Source organism: Equus quagga, chromosome 13, assembly GCF_021613505.1.
Source record: "Equus quagga isolate Etosha38 chromosome 13, UCLA_HA_Equagga_1.0, whole genome shotgun sequence".
In the NCBI taxonomy this organism is placed as follows: Eukaryota; Metazoa; Chordata; class Mammalia; order Perissodactyla; family Equidae; genus Equus; species Equus quagga.
In genome coordinates, this window is record NC_060279.1 from 74,766,489 (window position 1) to 74,792,006 (window position 25,518).

The window sequence follows — 25,518 nt, forward strand, 5'->3', positions numbered from 1 at the left end:
AGCCATCTGTTCCAACAATAGAGGAAAAAATGGCTGTGTTGGATTTATGGGGAGATGATTCTGCACTGTACTTTGCTGGTGATTTTTAGGATTTTGAGAGTAAGTTTTGCTGTAGTCTTCACGTGTTGTTTTTACGTTTCAAACTTTGCGTAAGATGCACCCTCCCTCTAAGAGCTCTGGGACACTGTACCTGACATGGGGTTAGTGCACGGCTCTTTTACAATATATGCCACTGTAGCTGGTGGTTCCTGTGGGTTCTTGGGCATTCTCCTTCTCATATTCAGCCTACTCTGGGCAGCATAAGAGCATGGGAGTTTGAATCCTGGCTCCATCCTCTGTGTCCTTGGGTAAGGTACTGACCCTCAACCACAAATGGGCACTCCTGCTGAAGTTACAAAGTGACAGTAAGGGATAACAGAGTTAAAGAATGCAGAAGCATGTCCACCACAGTGGATGACGCTTCTGATGACTATGACCATCGCTCATCCTAAATCCATACCTGGAAACCTGGGTAAGGTAAGAGGGTGTCTTATCAGCATTTGTGCTAAATCCAAGGCAGAGACTTGGGTCCTCTGGCGAGGTGGGGTTCACAGTGCTGAGAACTACAAGTATGTGCATTGACCTATCTGAAGGGGAATCAGGTATAGTGAACTTTGATGACATAACTAGCTCATGCAGGGCTCAGAAAAGTAAATGCGAAAAATAATGAGGAAACTTGGAGCCAAAGATATGCTTACTTAATCCTTACCGACAACTCCCCTGTGTGTACACTATTTCCTCTGACGTCACTGCTTCCTTTCCCTGAATGACTGGGTGATGGTAGATGTTGTCTGGCTTACTCATGCTGCTTAGGACCTATAGACATGTACTTCATCATCAATTTATGCTTTGTGAAAGCTTTAGGGGGGGAAATAAACCAAATACACTGCAAACTCTGGATTTAAAAAAACAGCCTCAGCGCTAAGAAAACTTTGGTCTTTTTCTCAATGTATTCTTCCTGGCATGGAGTTCTGAGTGTCTCTTTCTACATTACCTAGTGACATTTACTCTGGGTCACCCATTTGAATCTTGCGTGATTTAAACAAGCTTCTTAGGCAACCATCAAGTTAGATTTAAACCATTAGTGTGCTTGTTATGACGGTTGAATGTTCTTCCAGCTCGTTTACTCATTCATCCGTCCAGTTTGTCTGCCAGGATTCCATGCCAAGGAAGTGTGCTAGGTTCTGGCTTTCTATAGAGAGGGCAAAACAGACACAAAATGGTCTTTGCCCTTGTGAGAGGTTAATATTTGGAAGGCATAGACTAAAACGCACATACATACAAATACTGAATAATTTACCACCATAATTGGTATGCTGACCAACTTCAACAGGGATCTCATTTCAACTATTTCTATGTGTCCAGGCTCTGGATTTTCAGTTCATCGTGCACTAGGAGAAAGGAGGGGCAATGCAAAAGACAGTCAAGACTACTGTCTAGAGCTGGAGGAAATCAGCCTGGCTATGGATGCTGGCACCAGAAGTGGGGGTGGGGCAAGTGTAGGGTAGCTGGAGACAGTCACAGATGGACTAGGGAACGTGGTCCGTGGAGCAAAGTAGTGAGGGCTGCTGAGGATGGGGCTAATCTGCAGGACAGAGGTGACATGCATCACGAGTGAACTCACTACCTAAGGCAACCTAAACAGAGTCTAATAATGTTACTAATACCAGTGGCGAGTGCCTCCAATGTACCCAGTCACTCTGCGTGGAATTCTACCATGTATCTGGTTTGTCCTCATGGCTAGAATGTTAGTCAGTCTTTTTGCTGCAAAAAAAAACTTCAAAATCACAGTGGCTTACAACAATAAATATTGTGTTTCTTGTCCACATCCCTGTTGGTCACCTAAGGTTTATCTGTGCTGGGCTGGGCTCCAGGTTGGTTTGAGTTCCAGTACGTTCCATGCTTCCTCTTTCTCCTTGAACAAGTGGCAACTCAGCTCTGAGGACATGGCAGAGTAGTACATAACCAGGGGTAATTTTGCACCCCAGGGATTATTTAGCAATGCCTGGAGATGTTTTTGGTTGTTGCAACTGGGAAGAGGGGCTTGCTACTGGCATCTAGTAGGTAGAGGCCAGGGATGCTGCCAGACATCCTATAGTGCTCAGGATAGTCCCTCACAATGAAGAATATCCAGCCCCAAATGTCAATAGTGCTGAGGTTGAGAAACCCTGTCATAGTGGATGGCAGCAGCCCAAGAGGCCAAGCCAAACCGCCTGAACACATTCAAAGCCTTTACTCATGTCAGATCTCTTTTAATTTCATTGGCCAAGGCAAATCACATGGCCAAGTCCGAAGTCACTGGTGTCAGGCTGTATTCTCTTCCAACTTTGCTGTAGGCACTTCAAGATGCATGGCAGTGGGAGCCAGCCAAGAGCTGCAAATAATCCAGTCTATTGCAGCAATGCTCCCATTCATAGAAGAGGAAACTGAGGCCCAGAAAGACTGAGTAATTAGCTCAAGGTCACCTGGCTAAATAAGCAACAGGGCTTGAACTAGAATCTGAGCTTTCTCCAAGCCTTTTCCTAGGTGGTCTACACCACTTCTGTTTGGATTTGGGTTTTTGGAGTTTAGCCAAAGCAGAGATCACGGAAGGCAGTCAAAGTCAGCCTCAGTTTCCTCTCTTTGAATTGGGGGTAATAAGGTACCCATCCCGTAGAGTAGTTGGAAAGATTGAAAACACAGTGTCTTTATGATAACCCAGTGTCTAAAACATGCAGAATATTTAATAAACGTGAGCTGCGGCTGTGGCTGCTGCTGTTGAAACAGATAAGGTGATTAGTGTTCCTTTCCGTGAGGAAGCTCTCACCGTGTCTTCTTGAGTGTGAGTCGTCTGGAGAAATTGATCCACCTGCTCTCTTTGTTTTTCCAAGTGTTAAATCAAATCACTCCATTTCTGGTATCTTTTTGGTGAACTTTAGCGTTTGGAAGCTGTCCGGCCTTCAACTGTTGATTAAAAGTCATTTCTACTGAATTACTTATTTTTCATCTTCTAAAAGCAATAAGCTAGGGATTTTCATGGAGTTTAGACAATTGGGACCTTTGGAGGTTTGATTTGAATGAAAGACTCCCAGTGAAACCTTCTATCTGTCTAGCATAAGTTGCTGCTTTCATTCTGTGGCTCCAATGTGGCCTCTAGGACATCCTGAAAGGAATCTCAGCGTGGCACCATGACTCCTGCTTAGAGGCAGTTCCTGGCCTCCATGAGTTTGCTGCATAAATGCACCTTCCCGTGTGGTCTCATGGAGACCAAAGGAGGGGTTGCTTGGTGAGCTCCAGCATTGTCCTTCTGAACGTTGGGAGTGTCTGCCAGGAAGAAATGGATGGGCATCAGTACTCTTGGATACAGGCAGTTTTCTCTCTCACTGGTCAGACAGTGGTGCCACCTCCCTATTAAAGTCACTGCTGGGGTATTATGGGCACATTTGGTCCAACCCAAATGATTGTTCCAGACCCTGTGTTGGGTACTAGAAAATCAGAGATAGATAAGACCTTGTCCTTGCATCCGAGGGCTCACAGAGACAAAAAGTAAAAACAAAAACATAAATCATTATTCAATCATTACTCATCAAGACATCTATGAAACCATCTGAAGGCACAGTAATAGATTGACTTCAGAGAGACTGAGTGATACCTAGGCGTGGTTTGAAGGATAGATCAGAGATCTCTGGGCAGACATCTTTCTTGTCTCTTGTTGTCTTTCACCTGAGGACGACCAAAAGGGATCTGTTGTATTGTGATGCACACGTTTACCTACTAACATGATAGCTGCTGTTCTTTTCTAAAACTCTTCGCATATTTGAGTATCAAGGGCTTGACCTCTCGGATTCTCTTTGATGTTCCGTCTGTTGACCATCACTCCCCAGTGTTTGCTGCCTGGCAAGGGAAACACTGCAGTTTTACTGTTCGCAAAGTAGAGACCCAGAAGTCATTAAAGCCAGGGATGGAAAGTAGGTGTAGCTGTTTCTAACGAGCTTGTTCCTCTTATCCTCGCATCAGCATCCCTGTTGGTTCCTGGGTGCGTGACAAATAGAATGGAGTATCAGAGAATCATAAATCACTTCTTTACAGTTTACTTCTTGGAGAGAGAAATATAAAATATTGAAATCATCAACATTTTTCATTAAGAACAAGGAGAATAAGATTTAAATTCCTAAACAAAACTAGTGATAGAGGAGTGAAGCAAGTTTCATAAAACATCATGTCATGTTGTCATCCATGCAAAGCTGTGACAGAAACAGGGAAGCAAAGAAATATGGCCGGTGATGGAGAGGATGGGGAAGAGAAAGAAACTGTTTCCAGATTTAAGAATGAAAGGATAGAGAAAACTAGAAAAGGCTCTAAGTTAATGCGGTCAAGGGCAAACTTTATGGGATAAGTGAATGGATTACTTTCCAGTTTCCACCTGCTCATCCAAAACCTTCAAAAACTCTAGGTAAATGAAATGATTGATACACTCCACCTGCAGCAGAGGCGAAGCATCCTAGGAAGGAGGCTTTGCTTGGTCCTAGAGTGACTTCACCGCACGTGGCACAACTAGTCACACCTGGGTTGGATGGTGGCCGTCTTGAACTCTACTCTTTTAAGAGCCAGCCCAAGAAACAGGACTTCTTGTCCAAGACCCATTTGCGAGAAGTAGAAACCGTTTTGAGACCCAGGCATTGCTAGGGAGTGGTAGGCTGCATAGAGGACAAAGCAATTGTCTGATTTAGGAGTAAAACAAACAGGTCAGAACAAGTGACAGAAACAAGATAATAATTTTAAAATGTTTATCACCTGTGAGAGTGTTTTCCTGCTCACTGCAGTTGAAACAGAAAAAAAAAAAACCCTATTTCTATGAGAACTGATTTTTTTTTCCTGATAAAATAGTCTGAAGATTTTTTTTTCTGATAATCAGTGCTGCAAATCAAAAACGTAAGAAACCCAGCTGCTTTTCAGGTTCTCTTGTCGTTACTTCCATTTGCAGATTAGAGGGCGTAGATCAAGTGCTAGGAATGAGAATAAGGACATAACACCGCCAGCCAAGCAATCAGCCCCAAACTGGAGCCCATTAGATCTCTGGGTTGGGTTGTAAAAGTTGGCAGTTATTGAACTGACTTAGAGATGCAATGGTTTAGGAACTGTTATGGAATAAGTCTAAGAAGAAAAAAAAATCTCAAGGCCAATATCTTAGTTTGAATTTGAAGTCTTTATAAAGTTAAGAAAGATGTGCTAAAGGAAACAAGCCATATGATGCTACCAGGTAGTACTTTAATGAGAACTGAAGGTTAATGAAATATTTCATAGAGTTCATTGACAAAGTGAATGGAATACAAATAGAAGGAGATTGAAATTCAGGGGCCTTGCTGATGTCTCACCTTACAGTGTTGAAAGCTCATTTGTAAAGGGCTGGGCCTGAAGTTGTAAAAACAGGCATCAATTCCCTGTGAAACAATTGTCCATTATTAAAATGCTAATTTAGGCCAGGTCACCTGGAATTACCTTCCCAAGGTTGACTTTCTCTTACACCACTTTCTTGACAGAGTTGGCCAGAAAGCTCTTAGTAATGTGTAATTTCACAGAATTAATTGGTAGCACAGCAAATTGACCAACTTACAAGCATCTCACAGGTCATTCATTGGCAACGGAATTATTTAAATTGGCATTGACCACTAATAGCTACACAGCTATCTTTCTTGCAAAGTGCTAAGGTATTAGAGAAAGAGAAGACAGGCGTCATCTTGAATCCAAACTATGGAGGGATTTCCCAGCTTTGGAATGGGAAAGGAAGGGAAGAAGACTGGTCTGGAACCCATGGTTGCAGATGTCTTAAGCCCAAATACTCATGACTTAGGAAGTTACTGCAACTGATATAAGAAATATATAGGTGTAAGAAGGTATAAGAAAACCACAGGGCAAGCAGGAAAATAGAAGGAAACTCACTCAGCCTTGGTTCTGGGGAGGAAATCAGAGCTGTGGGGACTGGGGAAAATAGAAGAGTGTCTGAAGAAGAATAACTCCCATTTTAGCAGGTTTTTGCCTTGTAGGAACGACAGCCACCAGCCAGTAATACCTTCTGATTTTTTTTTTTCCTGGAAAATCTGGGAATCTAAAACCTTTCTTTTTTTCCTGAGGAAGATTAGCCCTGAGCTAACTACTGCCAATCCTCCTCTTTTGGCTGAGGAAGACTGGCCCTGAGCTAACATCCATGCCCATCTTCCTCTACTTTATATGTGGGACGCCTACCACAGCATGGCTTGCCACGCGGTGCCATGTCTGCACCTGGTATCTGAACCGGCGAACCCCAGGCTGCCGAAGCGGAATGTGCGCACTTAACCGCTGTACCACCAGGCTGGCCCCTGGGAATCTAGAATCTTAGTTAAACACTCCTGTTTTAAGATATTGACAAATGAATTTTTAAACATTGGGAGGACTAACTCCATGTGAGTATATCGGGGCCAGATTCAGCCCGTGAGCCATCAGCAGGCGGGAGCCTGGGTTAGGAACCTCTGCCCAGCTGTGCAGGGCAATCGGAGAGAGCGGGAGGTTCAACATGGCTCGTTGTCGACTGTAAACTCACCGAGGGAAGAAATAACTGGCCTCAGGAAAATAAGAGGCTGTTGCCAGTCAGCCCAGAGCAGAGCCCTGGGATAATTGGGAAGGCTCAGGAGCACCTGAGGAGCGAAGCCAAGGCCTTCAGCTACAGACGCATTATGTCTGTTGATGAGATCAGAGACGAGGTTAGAGCCTTTGACATTTGTGGGCCAGTGTCTCCCTGGAGCAGCACTTGAGCAAACTGGAAGCAGCACTTGCTCCCCTGCAAGGCAATGGAAATGTTGTGTGAGGCAGACAATGGGCATCCTTTGACGAGGCCTTTGCTCCAATAGATGTGGAGCAGCCAGAAAGCATATATGGATCGCAAGCTTCAGGGTGTATCGCTCATTTCTCAAAAAAACAAGCACAAATGCCCTCTGGTACATTCATCGTTCAATGATTGCTCATCTGCTCATCGATTGATTGATTTCATTTGTTCAACCAACAAATACTGAACACCTGTATATGCTAGGCACTGGGGAGACAGAGATGAATACAAAACCAGTCCTTACACTCAAATAATTCAGGGTCCAGTGGGGGTCAGCATTATATACCTGTGAACACTGCCCCAGGGCCGTCTCTGAGGTCTCTGCAGTGAGCTGTGGGCAGCCAGAGAAGAGATTAACTCCGGGAGTGTCAAGAAACCTGCTGGAGGATACACCATCCAGACTTTCTTCTGCTAGGTATTCATTTTTAAAAGCTTCATCCAGCCTGTGATGCTACAGTCATTATCATGTTAGGACCGTCTCCTACTTTCTCTTTACCTACAGGTTATACTTAATCATTGATATTCATAACAATGATTCGAAGGCCCTTGGGAGTTTAGAACTGCCTCCTGAATTTTCAGAGGAGGATTACACTTTGTTTAATTTGGTTGGTATTGAGCGTTTATCCTTGAAACCTGTTTATCCTCTGAAACCTGTCATCCACATGGAACGTACCGCTCTACACTGAAAAATGCTTTTCTAGCCATTTATCTAATTTGTCCCCGTGAAGAGGGTCGGTCAGGTGTTACTCTCGCCATCTTGCAAATAAGAAAATGGAGGTGATGGTTAGCTGAGGGTCCCTAAGCCAGCTGCAGCTGGGACAGATCCAGGACTCAAACCAAAATTTCTTACTCTCAACCTCTGGTTCCAAAAAACAAAATTAAATAGAACATACCATTCTCTGAATGTTCTGAATAAGTTCAAGTTTTCATCACCATTATTCTGTAAAGGAAATCAATACCATAGGGCAAGCCGTCACCTTTCCGCAGGACTCCCTTGGTAGATTGTCAACTAGCTCCAGCTTCCTCTTGCACCTCTTCTGTCCATTCACCACATGTCTTCCAGAATGATCTTTCAAAATTCAAATCTGAATTATTCCTTCACTACCATCCCCTACCTCCTGACCCATAAGAGGTTTTCTTTGGGCCGGAGTAAGATTAGCCCTGAGCTAACATCCACCACCAATCCTCCTCTTTTTGCTGAGGAAGATTGGCCCTGAGCTCACATCTGTGCCTATCTTCCTCTATTTTATATTCAACATGTTTGTTGAATGAATAAATAATTAGAGAGAGAGTTTGTTAGAGACCTCAAGTTGCCAGGCTGGGTTTCTAATCTACGTGAAAACTCTTATTTCTCTCTGGGTGTTTTCCTGCTTCCTCCCTTTGCACGGAATATTCTAGAATAGGGATCAGAAAGCTTTTTCTCTAAAGGGCCAGATAATAAATATTGTAGGCTTTGTGAGCCATGCAGACTCTTTTGCACCACTCAAATCTGCTGTTCTAGTGGGAAAGCAGCCTTAGACAAAAGGTAAATGCGAGAGCGTGGCTGTATTCCAATACTTCAATTACAAAAACAGACAGCAGGCTGGATTTGAGCTGGAATTACCAATATTTGATTATCTTTGACCTACAAAATTTGCAGCTTCATGTGGTTCAACCTAACGAAACGCGTAAGAGAAGGGAGCTATCAGATAAATTATGGCTCGTTAGCACTTACCCTTTACATGGCAGTGGCATGCTTCCTGGGCCATTTGCTGTACAATCTAGGTGGTGGGTAGGTCTATAAATCTCATTTTCTCTCTGCACAGCCCAGAAGCATGCAGAAAGGGATGTCACGAGCAAAGTAGCAAGTTACATGGATACTTTCTTTCTGGGCTGGCCAGGATACTTGAGGAAGTCGGGTGGCACTGTGCCGGGGGGTGTGGATGGTCCAGAACAAAGCCAAATGCAGGCTGATTTTAATATAGACAGTGTGTATTCTGTACACCAATCTGGGGTGGTGGCATCTGGCCAAAGGAGAGAAGATCAAGCAATCTGGGTGGAAATACAGAAGAATCAAACAGAATGAGTCTGATCCTGACACAGTCATGTCTGGCTGTTTGAGGCATTTTCATGCCCAAATAGAAAATCAGAGAAGAGATGCTGAGCGAGGTTATAAGAATGGTAAAGAGGGATTTATGTAAGAAATATGAGTCAATTTCTGTAGCTTGCGTTGTTGCCTCATTTATAAAAGCCGGGAGAGATGGGATCACTTTGGTGAGCCGGAATTTGTATTAAGTTCCACTTGCTTTATTTTCTATCATTTAAATATGCTTATTAGTAATATGTGTGTTAGAACAAATTCATTTTCTATCTGTCATTGCCAACCAGTGAATAATCCTGTGTAAAATATGTTTGCACACTTTAGACAGTTGTCACAACTTCACTGAACTTGGTTTCTTCCTCTGAAACAGGCAGAATGTTCTTTTGTTGAATCCTTAATGCATTGCTTTTGAGCTGGGTTCACTCTCAGGGAATTCACAAAAGATAAGTGTCACTTCTTTCTTGTCTATTGATCTGTCCTCTAGAAAAAAAAAGAGACTTTCCTATAAACTCAAAACCCTTGGCTCATTCATTGTTCATTTGTTACATTTACTGAAAACCTACTATATAAAAGGCACTGTTCTACTGTGCTGTGGGAACCAGACGACAGATCCCCTGTCCTCATGAGCGTACTTTCTAGCAGGGGTGGCAGAGATGAAAGAAATAGCTGCATAATAGGCCTGGAACAACCAGCGCCATGGAAAGAACAGAGGGATAAGTGATGGACTTGGATGGAGGGATGACTATTTTTGATCAAGTAGTTAAGGAAGGCCTCTGTTTTGAGGAAAGACACGAATGAAATAAAGGAGCAAGCCATGAAAACTCCTCCTAGGTGAGGGAACAGCATCTTCAGAGACCCTGACGTGGAAATTAACTTAGCAGGCTTGAAGAACACCAAGAATTGTGTGGCTGGACTGGAAGGATTGTAGTCAATGATGTTGAAGATGTGGTCAAGGATATATCTAAGGTTGGCGTCAGGGACTTGTGGGCCACACTGAGGACTTGGGACACAATTGATGTAGGATAGTTGGGAAGCAGAAGAGTGAAAACTCCAATTTGCGTTTTGAAAGATACCCCGGAAAGCTGTGTGGTGAATGGAGTGTGAGCGTAAGAACAGGAATAGAGAGAACAGTGAGAGATACTCTGCAACGTGGCGAGGGATGGTGGCTTAGATGAGAGGGTAACCCACGGATGGTGAGAGATGCTCAAGTTCAGGAGAGAGGAGGGACCAGCTGATGGACCAGCTGATGGACAGGATGTGGCTGAAAAGGATTGGGCATCAAGTTGGTGGGCCCCAGGCTTCTTCAACTCAATAACTGCGCCACCATCCACCTAGGAGCTAATATTGATTCCTCTCTTGCAAAGACGGTGTCTTAGTATGAAATGCTTAAGGAAAAAATGTGCAAGATCGAAGGGAACAACTCAGTTGCATGCTGGCATCGATGACAGTCAGGGGGTCCTAACTATTTCTGTTGCTCATTACCATGAGGGTCTTAAGCACAATAAGCAAGTTTGTGGAACCTGTGCCCTGCTAGTCAAGCTGCCCCAACCAGGGATGGTGTCTCTTGGGTCCTAGCACCTGCTGTTTGATGATAAAATGAGGAGCATCGACCTGCCCCAGAGCAGGTTTGCCCAAAGCGCAATCTTTAGGTCACTGCGTCGGAATTACTTGGGATGACTTTAACACAGATGCCTGAGCCCCACTGAGAACCTGGGCTTTGGTCCCGGGAATCTGCATTACTCACGTTTCCAGTGTCAAATTTCCATGCAAATTAAAGGGTTTTTTAATTGTGATAAAAAAGCAGATAACACAAAATTTTTGTCAACCATTTTTAAATTATAGTTAGTAATGTTTATTACATTTCATTGTTGTGAAACAGATCTTCAGAACTTCTTCATCTTGCACATCTGAAACTCTATGTCCATTAAAACAACACCCTTTCCCCTCTCCCCTCAGCCTCTGATAACCACCATTCTTCTCTCTGTTTATCTGAATTTGACTTTGTTTGTATGGGTTACATGTGAGTAAAGAGGACTGGGCATCCTTAGATACTTGATATCAGAAGAATCATATAGTATTTGTCTTTTGGTGACTGGTTTATTTCACTTGACATAATGTCCTCAATGTTCATCCATGGTGTAGTATGTGGCCAGATTCCCTTCCTTTTGCAGGCTCAGTAATATTCCATTGTATGTCTATACCATGCTTTTTTTATCCATTCATCTGCCAATGGACACGGGTTGCTTCCACCTCTTGGCAATTGTGGATAGTGCTGCTATGAATATAGGTGTGCCAATCTCTCTTCGAGACCTTGCTTTTAACTCCCTTGGATATATGCCCAAAAGTGGGATGCAAATTAAAATTTTAAATGCATTGTTCTCCAACACAGGAGACACTTTTGGAAATAACACTGTTCTGTATCTTGATTGTATGATGGATATAAGCATAGATCTAAATACACAGGCATGTGTGCATGCACACACAAACACGAGTACAAGTAAAACCGAGGAAATCTGAATAAGATCCAGGGCCATATTGATGTCAACGCCCTGCTTGCAACGTTGTACCAGTTTTGCAAGATTTTACCACTGGGGGAAACTGGATCAAGACTATATGGTATCTCTCCATGTTATCTCTTATACTTGCATGTGAATAAAAACCTTTTCAAAATAAAAAGTTTAATTTTAAAAAGAAAGCATTTCCCTGCCTGCCCTTAAGGTTAGAGTGTGCCGCTGATGGAGGGGACCAGTTTGGAAAGGGAGGCTGGTGAGGGTACACCTGGAAGGGCAAGGAATCCTCAGCATTGTTCCCAAGGAGAAACTAGAACAGGGGTTGAGGCCAACGCAAAGTGCTAAGTAGATGCAGGGGTTTGCAGCCTGAAGCCCAGCCAGTAGGACAATATAGCAGAGATGGGGAACTGGATGTTTGATGAGGGCCAGAAAAACAATGAGGTCTCCTCAGAGCTGAGTGTGGCCCTGAAGCTGGGCATTGACCGTCGTTCTGCAAACAGGGTGGGAGCAAGGTAGGAAGGAGAGACCTGGGTGGGGCCCATGACCTTAGACAAATCCACTTCTCCCGTGGAGATCCCAACAGGGGACGTGGCACCAAGAGGCTGATGTTTCTTCTTGATTCTAAACGAGCTTCAGCTTCCTATAGGCAGCATCTGTGACATATGAAAGATTTTCCTTCTGTGCTTGACATTGTGAACCCTAATCAGGAGCACAACATCACTGGGGTATTTTTCTTGCTTCACAAAAAACTTTAAGGACACTGGCGGCTATTACTTAATTTAGCACTTGTATGTGCCAGATGTTCTGCTCAGTGCTTTGCAAACATCATGTATGTTACCTCACAACCACCCTGTGAGATAGGTCGCACTCTCCCATTTTAAAGACGAGGAAATTGACGTTCTAAGAAGGTAAGTGAATAAGTTTAAAACCACAGAGCTGATAAGGGATAAAATCGGGACTTGAAACCAAGTCTCCCTGAATCGAAAGTCCGTGCTTGGAACCTTAGCTCTTCCCTGGTTCTCAGGATTTATCAGTGAGGTTAAAAGTGAAGATTCAGAGGAAAAGCAGACATTGGTAACAGTGGTGGTTCAGAAGGTAAAGCTGATGAGACCAAGTTCCATGTTATAAGTGCTGTCTTTTTTGTAATCCCCAAATGAGAGAACTGTGAAGACTAAAGAAGCCAGCTGCTCTCTATATTCTGCTGTAACACTGATGATCTCTGATATCCGTGATGTTCACTTGTTTCCCGTTAGTCATCAATACTGAGAGATGGTAGATGTCCAGAGTTTCACAGATCCCATCTCCCCATTTGTAATACACTGTAGACAATCTTCAGTCGCTGTCTGAATAAGCTACAATTTTAAGATAAATGTTATAGATTCTTTTTTAACTCTGAAATTAACACATGCTCATTAGAGAAAATCTGGAAAAGTATAGGGAAGCCAAGTCAAAAATCACCTGCCATAAAACCACCGTGAATATTTTAGTATAATCTTAATAGTGTAGCATCTTTGTCTATTTTTCAAAAATTGCATTATGTACTACATACTGCTTTGCAATCAGGTATTTACTTCAAACCATGAACATCATAGCATTAATATATTTTTCCATCCCCAAAGTGTTTCTGCAAAGTAGTGTTCCACTTTGTGCAGGTAGCCTAGTTTATTTCATCAATATCCCGTTAGAACATTGTACTGTTTGTGCTATTTCCTGTTTTTAAGCAATATCAAAATGAGTATACATGTTACTAAACATGGCCCCCACCCCCACACACGTGTAGCCCCCAGGCTAAATTTCTACAAGTAAAATCACATGTTTTCAAGGCTTGTGATGCATATTGACAAATTGTACTACAGAAAGATGTTTGTTTTTTGGGGGGATGAAGATTAGCCCTGAGCTAACTGCTGCCAATCCTCCTCTTTTTGCTGAGGAAGACTGGCCCTGAGCTAACATCCGTGCCCATCTTCCTCTATTTCATACGTGGGATGCCTACCACAGCATGGCTTGACAAGCAGTGCCATGTCTGCACCTGGGATCCGAACCGGTGAACCCCGGGCTGCCGAAGAGGAACATGTGCTCTTAACCGCTGTGCCACTGGGCCGGCCCCAGGATGTTTTAATATCATGAGTGATGTATGAGAATTTGTTTCCTCACAAGTTTGTCAAACAGTGACTATAATTTTTCTAATTATTTTGGCAATTTTATAAGCAAAATCTATCTCATTTTAATTTCCTGATATGCTTATTGCTTTTTTTGCTTTCTTGTTTTGCTAATTGTTGTTTTTTCCCTATTGATATTTAACCAGCTCTTTGTATATTCAGGATAGTAAGCCTCTATTTTATATGATGCAAATATTTTGCTCAGTTTTCTGTTTATTTTGCTTATGATATTTTAGTCATACAAGAAAACTTGCATTTAAGTAATTTAATCTCTCAATAACTCACATAATAACTTTTGCCATTAATACTGGTTTAGAAAGGCAGTCCCTACTCTATTACATAATATTCCATTGCTTCTTTTCTCCTAATGCTTTAATCCACCTGGAATTTATTAGGCTATAAATTAATTTTTATATCTCAACTTTAATTTTTGGAGAACGTCATGGTTTATAAAACATATTTTAATTCGTATTTAACAAAATGACTTTAGATTTGGAAACTAAAATAAAAAAAAAAGTGTTGCATTCCATTCCATTCCTCTGAATTGCACTTTTGGAGAGAGAGAAGGGCAAATGAAAATAAAATCCGCAGTAACTTTCTCCTATGGCTTGTTTTCTAAAGTATTATATTTCTCATCTTTGCACAATAATCCCCTTAAACCTTGCACATATCCTTAATGGATCTGGCATAATTCCAACATCCATGATTTATGTAAATTATACTTGAACCAATTAAAATTTTTAGCCTGTGTCCCCTCTTGGGGTAAGGATATTCACTGAGACTTTAGCCAAGCTGCTTAAATAAAATTGTTTTGAATATCTGCATTGATTTCTTCCACATAAGTAAAGTTACCTCAGAAGTTAAATAGAAAAATGCCCTCAAGGTCCAGTGTGGTTGTGAGCATGAATACGTAAGAAAAAAATGTTTTTCTTATGTTTCATGAAAAAATACTTTAGAAGCAGAATTTCAAATTGACAAAGGAAATACTATATCTCTAAACAGAGCAAGCTTTTCAAAGACCATTTGATAATAGTATCAAGATCTTTAATTAATAATCTAACAGGTAGGAAACTTTGATCACCCCTTTGATCCTTCTTAGAGGGAGCCGTACACACCACATTCAGTCTGTCAAGGGGGAGATTACACAGAGCTGTGTAAACGAAGGTGGAGGAATGTTACAAAAGGCTCAAAATATCGTTTCCCTGGGAACTCTCCAGGAGTTGGTCCATAATGAGATTCAACTTCGATAAATGAATAAAGCTGTGAAAAATAACTGGAAGTGCAAGTGATTGGTGTCAAAGAGAAATCTGGATTGCTGGAATAGAAAAGCAATTTCAAAGGGTTAATGGCTGACAAATAGGAATTGAATCCAGAGGATTGCATTTGCCTTTGCAAGAGTCTGGATAAAGGTCTATTGGGAATGAATGAATGCCGAGGCGCCAAACCCTCCTCTGAACTCAGAAACCGTTGTTTAGAATTTCTATGTGCCTGGAATTGTGCTACACATGCTCATTTATATTTTTATTTCTTTAACAAAAAACCCTGAGAGTGTTATTCTAAACATCATTTGTTACATGTGCAAACTGAGACCTGGAAACCGAAGTTATCTAATAAGATAGGATCACCGTGTGGCCCGGTTTACCTAGGACAATTTTGGTTTGTACTTGTTGTTTTGGCTTAATTGTTAACAGTACCTACTTTCATTCTAAAAATTCCGTGGCCACGGTATTAATTTCCAGGTGCTGCTGTAGCAAATTCCCACATTGACTCAAAACAACACAAATTTGTTATGTTGCTCTTCTATTGGTTTAGAGTGCAACGTGTATCTCACTGGGCTGAAATCAACGTGCCAGCCGGCTTGCCTTGTCTTCTAGAGGCTATAGAGCAGGATCATTGCCTTTTCTAGAGTCTAGTGGCTGCCTGCATTCCTTGGCTCATGGCCTCTTCCTCCATCTTGAAAGCCAGCAATGGCTGGTCAAATCCCTTCTCACACTGCACCACTCAGACCGTCTCTTCTGCCCCCTTCCCAAGCATCCTTGTGATTACATTGAACTCTTCCAGATAATCCAGGCTAATCTCTCTATTTAAGGTCAGCATATCAGTAACCTTAATTTCATTTGCAACCTTAATTCCCCTTTGCCACATACTCTAGCATTCCACAGGTTCCAGGTATTAGGACATAAAAATCCTTGGGAAGGCCATTACACTGCCTACCATAGCCACTCTATAGGTAGCAGAGCCGAAATTTGAAGGCAGACCTTCTCATTCCAAGTCTAGTATAATTTCAGTAAGCAATGAGGGTGTCTTTGACGGACAAGCCTTGTTCGATCTTTGTGAGATGCTGGGAGGTGGGGGGGATGTGAGAATTGCAAAGCGAAACTCAGTAAAAATATCTATCAGTGCTTTCTTTATTTAAGGCACTTAATTAGGTGTAGAAGGAATACCTAGAAAATAGTGTTGCTGCCTTCGAGTTGTTTATGATCTAATTGGGCCACGAGCGTGTTCTCATCTGCATGTAGAATACACAAGTCTCTATCAAAGGAGCCTATAATAAGTGAATATGATACTGTATGAATTCAATATGTAAGAACTCAGGCACAAAAAGTAATGGCAATTTAAGTTTCACATTAATCAAATAAGTTAGGATTAGTTTTATCATTTTCTTTTTCCTTCTTATCACAACAAACATTACATCCATAGTGGAAAGTAAAGTTTTAAAAAATCTTCCAACCGCTCTGAGCCTTTAGAGATTATCTGTTATAAATAAATTCACAAGAGCATACTTACTCAAAAATTTCTGTGGGCTTCTTTATTTCCATGGAATCTTTACAGATTTTTTTTTAAGCTGTAAACATCCTTGAAGTTCTTGAAGATTGTATCAAGTTGAGATTCCACCAGCATGGAGCGTTGTGGTCATAGCACCTTCACAATCATTCAGTTGCATCTTTCCTTTATCTTTGCTTTGGAGGCAAACACTGGCATCTTATTTTTCATATATACTTCAAGGTTTTGTGTGAGTCTCTATGTCTGAATTCACAGTCGTGTTTCATTTGAGATGTCCAATATTTGTTAGACCTGTGTCGATCTCTACTTGCGTGCAGTGAACTTCCAGTTATCATCCTATATTTCCAGCATTTTAACTATTCTTTATTACAAAAGATGATATTTGGAGTGAAAGGAATGAGACCCATCTTCATTTGTGACTTATAAACTGGGCCAAGCAGAAGTCCCTATAAGAGGTATTTCGGAGATGGTGTAAATGGCAGCATCCATGTTGCAAAACGTTTTAGTGCTACAAAGAGGTAACTTGGAGGGAACATTCTCAGTCAGGTGGGATGCATCTTATCTGTGTCCAAAAGAGAACTGAGTCCATGTTAGAGTCATGGCTCATATGTTCTCCCCATTTCATGTGATCCAAAAACGTGTAGCTGAAAAGCATGTGTGCACACACACAATCCACTGATAACCAGATGTTGAACTACATCCTCTCAATAAGCCATTCACTGTGTGTGTGTGTGTGTGTGTGTGTTTTACTTCATTTGAATATTTGACCCAAAGCAGAATCATCAGAGTTCAAAAAGGTCACTGAAGTGTTTTCTAAATTGTTTTCCCTCAAAATGACTCACGAGTTCATAGACTGTGTATGTCGTGCTTTGTTTCTTATTCCATTGATCCAGGTTTGACATCTGTTGCTTGGGTCATCTCATATTATAAAAAATATTGGCTTTTAAGAGCCAGTTTCTTCATTTTGGCCTTCACCCAAAAAACCTCGTAGAACATTTTGGTTTTCATCGGTTCATCCCTTTGGGTCAGATCACAGCATCAAATTTTGTCTGTCTAAACTGTGTCTTTCATAAACAGAGATGAGAGGATGAGCCAGATGAAGGGTAAGATGTTAACAGTCTGCTGTGATGCTGAAGGCCAGCGTGCTTGTACGTGCTTGGTAATTTGGTTCATTATCTTCCTGTTTTTTAAAAAGGGAGTCTTGTCTATGCATTATGTACAGCCCCTCTCCTTGTTATGGTGCATTAATTGGTGTGAAGAGTCAGTACCATGTGACTTGATAGCTCACAGCTGTAGTAGAGATATCCCCAAGATATGGAAGGAGAATAGAGGAACCTAGGTGCTGGGGTGCCAGAGGGTGGATGCGGAGACCCCACATTCACGCTTCAGCTAAAGCTATTCTGGCAATTTTGCTCCCTCTCTGGCTCCCATGGTTTTTCATCGTCCCCTCCCCACTTCAGAGGTCAAGCCCCCTCGCTTCCTACACACAAGACTCAGAGATCAGCACGTGTAACCTGGTGCCCATCTTCCACTGCCCCCTGAAGTGGGGCAATTAGCTCACGGTCCTGCAGTACCTTCATGTCTCCACCCTTGGAGAAAGTATTTTTCCTTTAAACACATTAGGTGTGAACTGCATCCCCCGTGCCCCTCCCCATACTATTCCCTGTGGTCATTTAAGAGCTAAGTTTATAAGAAGGACAACTTTTTTCTTTTCTTTTAGGAAGTCTGTGACATCCCAGAAGGGAACATGTTGTAACTAAGCTGATACTGCAATATTCCCCAACCTGTCATTTGTGGTAGTGTTACATTATACACAGAGGCTCATCATGTGTTTTAATATGTATTTTCATGTGTATTAGGAAAGATCTGGAATAAGTTCATCATACCCCTAAATTCATGGATAACTTTGACTTGAATGAGGCAACATTGAAACAGCTATCAATATAAAGCAAAACTATTAAGTAGATAACACAGTTAGTAAAGAGAATACAATAAAAATGTAAAGGAAGTCCATGAAAGAGCATTTAGCAAATATGAGCATAGTTGGGGAAGGCATGAATTTTGGATTCAGACCTAAATTTGGATCCAGCTGAGTCGCAAACCAGCTTTTGATCATAGAGCAGGTACTTAAATTTCTCTTGAGTTTTGTTGCAATAGGTATTTCAAAAAAGTTGTTTTGAGCCAAAGGAGACAATGCATAAAAAGCTCAGGCGTGTATTGGACATCAAATAAATGTTAGTTTCCTTCTTTTAAAAGGCAGGTAATCAATTTAACATGTTTAGGTATTGTTCACCACTGTGGTTCTTATTCACAAATTAAGACTGCACAAAGAGTCAAAGGGAGTCAGGACCGACTATCAGCCCTCATGTGCCGGGGATGGAGAGAAAGGACACATGGCCAAAGCTGAGGCGGAAACCTTAGATCCAATCTCTTAAAGAGGTATTGCCTCTTCAGCAGAAGACCGTATGCAATCCACATTGAGTCAGATGCCGGTTTTGTGCAAAGCATCGGGTCTTGGCCTTGGGGATTCAGTAATGGGCAGAAACATCCATCACACCTCTGTCTTCATGGGGCCAGACAGAGAAGCAGACATTAATTGAATTGTCACACAAATAAATGAGTACATATTATGGAAAGTGTTATAAAGGAAAGGTACAGTGCCATGGGAGTGTAAAACGGATGGTCTCTCTATCTCCCCTCCATGACGGGCCAAGCTTTGCAGAGTGTGGGCAGAGAACCACTAACACCAGAATCTCTCGAAGTGCTGGTTAAACATAGATCCCTAAAGACCCTACATTTCCAGCTAGTTCCCTGGATGACCCTTAGGCCCTCTAATTATAAAACTTAATGACTTACTCCTTCCAGGGGTGTTCCATCTCAATGGGAGAGAATAACGCTGTGCTTAATTTTCATTCACTTTATTAATATGCCTTTTGAAAAATATATGGGCCACTTAATAAAACACTAGCATTTCCTATTATATATTTTATTCAGTCTACCATATTTTCCTTTGTAAAGAAAAAACCTGATATACTTTTCCTTTCCTCATCTCGGTCTACTCAGCAACTCACAGAGAAAAAGCCTTCTCTTCTCACTCTGCCCAAACTGTTTTATGCAAAGAATGTTATAGCAGGATAAACCTCAGCCTGCTCCACTGGAATTGAGTGGAGCCCCAATTATTTGACTTCCTCTTGTGCCAATACCATCCCAAATAGAATGCAGAGCTTGAGACCTATGCGTTTGCTGTTTCTACTGTCTAGAACTCTTCTTCCATGCATTTTTGTATCACCAGCTCCTTCTGCTTTCTTGTCATTCAAGTCTCAGCTGAAATGTTCCCTCAGCAATAAGGCCTTTCCAACTATTTATCCAAAATAGGTGCTTCCCCCCAACCAATGCCCATACGCTCTTTCTCTCAATCACACTGTGGCCCCGCTCTGTCCAATAGAACGCTCCAATGATAGAAATAGTCTGCATCTGCATTGTTCAATATGGTAGCCACTAGCTACATGTGGCTATTGAGCTCTTGAATGTGGCTAGTGCAATTGAAGAATTGGACTTTTTAATTTTATCTTTAATTTAAATTTAAATAGCCATATGTGGTACTGACTGTCATATTGGACAGTGCAGCTTTAATATATCGACCTCTTTTGTCCCTTCATATTCCTTATCTCTAACTGAAAGGATCTTATTCATGTATTTTACCTTGCTAATCATCTGTCTCTTCATGCCAGAATGTCTTTTTTGTTAACTGCTGGATAGCCCACGCTCACTGTAGGGACTGATGTGTCGTCAGTCTTCAATGAGTTTTTTGTTAAATTAACTTTGAAATTAATAAATGCCCCTTAAGAGAACTTTTCCGTTTTTAATGCTGTGCCAAAGGTCTTGGCTTCTAATGATTTTGATTTCCATTAAAAAATCCAAGAGTCAAACTCTGGGTAGTACTGTAACATAAAATGCTATCACTTTGTCTGCTTTTATAGTTGGCTGTATGAGATTCAGCTCAACATTTTCCATTTATCCTAATCAGTTGTATCTTTTTAGTGTCTGTCCGTCTTTTGCATTATGTTGAGATGGATTTGGAGTCTGCCCCTCCCAGGTCCAACACATTGGTATTCGGCAAATGTGAATTCTGTTCCTCTGTCCTACGTGTGGCTTATGATACTGGTCAAGTCTTGTAGAATGTGAAAGCTTAGGATTCAGACCCAAGATATTTGTTATCTTTAGACATAGGTCTTTTTGGTTTAAATAAAGTCAAGTTCTTGGCTATTTTAGGAAGACAAAAGGCCAGAACTTCATTATTACATGGAATTTCCCCTAAGCTTTATTTTGATTTCCTTTGTTTAGCAGTATTCTCTTGGGAGCTTTAAAAAGCAGCATAAATGTATAAAAGTTCATTCTCTGTAAGATCTCCTTTGTGTGCAGATGTTACAAGGCTCTGCCCATTTAATTTCTTCTTAATTAAGGTTCCCATGCATTATTTTATCTGCCCCAGAAATCGAAGTGTGTGTGTGTGTGTGTGTGTGTGTGTGTGTGTGAATTTGCTGGTGAAAGGATAAAGTAATGTTAAAGAAAAAATAAGAAAAATATTCCTCTATCCAAGCATTCCTGGTTTTATATTTGCTTACTATCTTCAAATTCTGTCCATATGTTTACGTTATACATATATGATGCGCATGCTGTTTTGTGTATTTTCACACAATATTCTAAGTAGATCAACAAGATTTAATGATTATGTTATCTAGTGCCAGGATTCTAGCATATTGCTACAAAAACATTTATTCCACTGGACATTTAGTGGATGCCAGTGTTATTTCATTATTAGAAACAACACTGCAATGAATACTTTCATATGTGCAGCGCAACCTGTCTCAAACAGAACCAGGAGCGATGTTCACATGAGACAGCGTGAGAGTCCCTCATAGCTTTCGCTGAATTTTGTCCTGGTACTTTCCAAAAGGATGGTACCAGTTTACAATACCATCAGGTAGGGTACGACTGTGCTGATTTGCGACAAAGTATTTCTCTTTTATTTTCCTAATTTGGGCTAGTTTTGACCATAGTGTTAATATCAATAACAATAGCAGCATTTCATACTCTTGAGATATATTATGTGACAGGTATTAGATTAAGTGCTTCAGAAACGTTGTGTATGGCGGATAGAAATGTAAACTCTAGCAATTGACGTCATGGGGTCGAATCCAGACTCTACCACTTACCCTCTGCTTCCATTCCCTCCCCACAAATGGTCCGCAGGGTTACAGTGAGGATCAAGTGAGTTAACAGAGTAGAGAGCCTACGTAAGCACTGGATAATATTGGTTATTATTTCTAATAATGGGTGTTTTTATTAACCCCATTTTACAGATAAGAAAACTGAGAGATTAAGTGTGTTGCTTAAGGTCACATAGCTAGCGAACAGCTGTGCTGGGATTCCAGCTGCAAAGGCCCTTCTCTGACTGAAATACTCAGCTACTCCCAATGCAGGGACTGAGACCCGAGGAGAAGTGTTACTGTTGCTGCCGAGTTAAATCAAGGCTGAATTAGGCACAGAAAATGAGCGCATAAAGTCACTGTGATTCACTGGAAACGCCATGACATAATTCCTTGTTTGCAAGATAAACAGTAAAGTTGAGGGGCTTTTTTTATGCTGTTTTCTTCATTCTTGAGATCTGAAGTTAGTTCCGTATGGAAGTGTTTCGTGGAATTGTGAAATTCCCCCTAGATTATAAGGATCTGGCGGGCAGGAATCCTGAGGTCTTATTCAGGACCCCTGCAAATGCCTTCCTTGCCTCAGAAAGGCTCTCTATAAATACTTATTGACCTGAATTTCTCCTAAAAATTACCATAAACACTTTCAGTTATTTCTTAATGTACTACGTTCATAACTGCTTAGTCGATTATCTTTATTAGCATAACATTCCTTTCAAGCATAATGATGTTGGAAAAACAGAAACAATGTAAGCACATTTTCTCAGCTATGGCTGATTGTAAGTGTTTTCTGTTTTTTTTTTTTTTTTTTTGGATTTCCTTTGCAGATTTGATGAATTAATTGTAAATTTCCCAAGGGGGACTTAACGTGAACTGATCGTTGTCTTTTATTCTGTGATGTTTAGTTTCTATTCTAGTCCCAGTGACTATCCATTGAGACCAAAGTTTGAATATTGCCAAGGGCTCATAAAATTGCTGATATAACCTACTTTCTCCAGAGAGCCTGACTTCAATTTTCCTAATGAGTTAATGCCTTTCTCCCCCCATGCCTTTGTTCCAATAGCTATTTGTGGAGACCACCGATGTCAATGGCAAAACTCTCGAGGGGCCGGTCCCTCTGGAAGTCATCGTGATTGATCAGAATGACAACAGACCCATCTTTCGGGAAGGCCCCTACATTGGCCATGTCATGGAAGGATCGCCTACAGGTATGTTAAGTTGGCTTACCTTCAGCATCATGGCTTTGGAAGTGGCATACTGTGATCTTTGGGGATTCTGGAGACTGTTTTATTTCTGCTCCGACTTCTTGATGGTGTGCATTAACACTGACATATTATTTCCCTGGATAGAAGCAAGAGCTGGGAAGCTGCAACTCAGAATACAGTGGGGGTGTTGCCAGCGGTGAAATATCTTCCCTTGTCTCTGAAGGTTATCCTTCAAGGATGACTGACATCTGAGTCTCTAATGCATAGCTACTGTCCGACAGCATGTAAATATCTTAGCTCAGCCTTAGGAGGGCCCAAGGCTGAACTTGGTGGTACAGCAGGGCTCTGAAGAAAATGAAGGTCCCCACTGCAAGCTCCTCAGTTATTTCTTTTCATAATTGTCTTTTAATAAGAACCATTTTGGAAAAACGAATAGGCCTTTTTTTCCCTTCCTTAGAAGATGTGCATGGAGAAAGCTTTTGTCTTCAGTCAAAGGGCCGAAGGCCAGACATTTTCTTTCTCTCTCTGGAAATACACGTACCTACTGTTATGGAAATCACCCACAGTACGGCAGAGCGCCTGTTATCTTTTTCGCACATTTAAACTTTCTGTCAGAGACGGTTTTAGAATTTAGAGCTCCCTTTTTTGGCCCAATAGATACGAATTTAAGCATTCTGTGACCAGCAGGAGGAGTCACTCTTGAGTACAATTCTTAAGAAAGTGAAGAACAAAGTAGAAAAATCCCTATTATAAGGCTGGACTTCGATTTTAAGCTTTAAAATGCATTTGAGTGAATAAGTGCCATATTAAGAGTATCACCATTGCCATGTCCAGATTACGCCAAAACAAGTAAGTAAAAAAGTCATTTAGCAGGCCAGACAGGAGATGAAAGCCCGAGAACTGCTTTGACTGGGTTTTTTTTCTCCCTTTCGCCAAATTGATGGGATGTCTCAATAACATGTAGATACATGAGGCTCTGGGAGCGTCGTCATGGTAACCTGCTTAGACTGCCAGGTGAATAATTGTGTTCAAGGTGCCTAACACCTCCCTTCAGCTTCAAGGAGCTGGGTCTTTATGCACTTCTTCAGATCCCTGGGGCCAGGAGTCACCCTCTCCCTTCTGGGATTTGAATGCATTCTGTAAAAAGGAGAGGGCATTTAGGGGAGTGGGTGCAGACAGAGGAGTAATAACAGGCCTGGAGAGATGGAGAGCAGGCAGGGGAAGGTGGGTCAGATCGCTCTGGGGTGGCCCTTCCTCGTGGCACTGCTCATAGGCTGCTTTTGATGGAGAGATGACATCTGGTGAGAGGGACCCTGGAATTTGGGTTTGCTGTTTACAGACATTTTATTAAACGAGCTGATGTGCAGAACAAGTTAGGAGAACTGACGGGGAAAGCTATTAAAGAGGCTGGGGTTTGAGCAGAGCAGAAAATGATTCCCACTTTCCATCTGTGGTACCCAGGCCCTGTGCACGAGTGACTAGAATCCAAGATGCGCCAGAAAAGTGTTCTAAATGTAAATGACAACAGTTACATTCAAGGCGACCATGAGCATGTGCATGCGTCTTTGTATATTATGTGTGTATATGATTAGACGATGTCCAATTTTCTTCCCACTGTGCCCTTCCTTAAAGTTTCAGAAAGAATTTCAAATTTTACTGCCTTATATACGTGTCATATTTGCAAAGAAAAATGGAATCCTTTATGCACATTGAATTTCTTAAAGCATAAAGCAGTTTGGTTGTGGGGGGGGGGGGCGGGTTATGCATCTCCAGCAAAACATAAAACACCTCAAACTTCTATTATGGTTGGTATTATTCTATGAAAACCCATAAAGAATGGGATGTCTGTATGGAGCAGTTTCTTCCAGCTATGCAGAATTTGGCCCGAATCATTGTTTTCTTTTTCAGTCCCCCCTGGATTTAACTCTAAAGTAGGAATTGAAATGGAGTTAGTCAAATTGGGGTCAAGAATGTGGAAATGTTGTGAAAAACATTTAGAGGAAAAATCTCATAGATCACTTAGCACCCTGTAAGAGAGCTCAAGCAGAGGTGTCCGAAGCATCCCTGAGAACAGTAGGGATCTGAGAAAGGGGATGGCAGCCCTTTTCCAATCCCCTCCCCACCCTAAACCGTTTGTAAGTTATAACAACAAACCCTGACTGGCTATAAACGTGATCATCTCTCCTGTTTCCATAACACCCTGTTCATTGGAGCCTCATAGAATCCTACGTGTTGTAGACATTGTACCGGATCCATTTCACAAAGGGTGATGCTGACCCTGGAAAGAGTTCAGTGACTCTGCCTAGTTCACGCAAATAATAGATGGGGGACAGTGTTCAGGACTCAAGCTGTATCGTCTACCTTCAAATCATGTGCTCTTTCAACTGCCCCACACGCTGCCTGGTGAAAATACTTACTGTGTGCTGAGTCCTTTACAGACACTGTCTCATTTCCTCCACCATGCCTCTTCCTACTCTCAGAGGTGGGTACCCCTCTCCCCATCATACAGATGAGAAAACTGAACCTCAAAGAGGTCTGAGAATGTGCCCAAGGTCACACAGCTGGTGGGTGAGCCAGAATCAGTGTCCACATTTCTGGCTTGAAGGCCCAGCCTCCTTCCCATGTACCATGCTGGAGTCAGCCACGTTCCCTCACATTCTTCACCGGATTCTTTGCAGGTCCAACTCGGGGGAGGG

The 25,518-nt window shown here is 41.8% G+C and overlaps 1 protein-coding gene across 1 annotated transcript in view; it reads left to right on the forward strand.

The window, feature by feature from the left end:
- CDH13 (cadherin 13) overlaps positions 1-25,518 on the forward strand; it is a 985,922-nt gene that overhangs the window by 599,148 nt on the left and 361,256 nt on the right. The window contains exon 6 of the mRNA XM_046683164.1: positions 22,681-22,825. Within this exon, the coding sequence (XP_046539120.1) occupies positions 22,681-22,825 (145 nt within the window). The remainder of the gene's footprint in view (positions 1-22,680; positions 22,826-25,518) is intronic.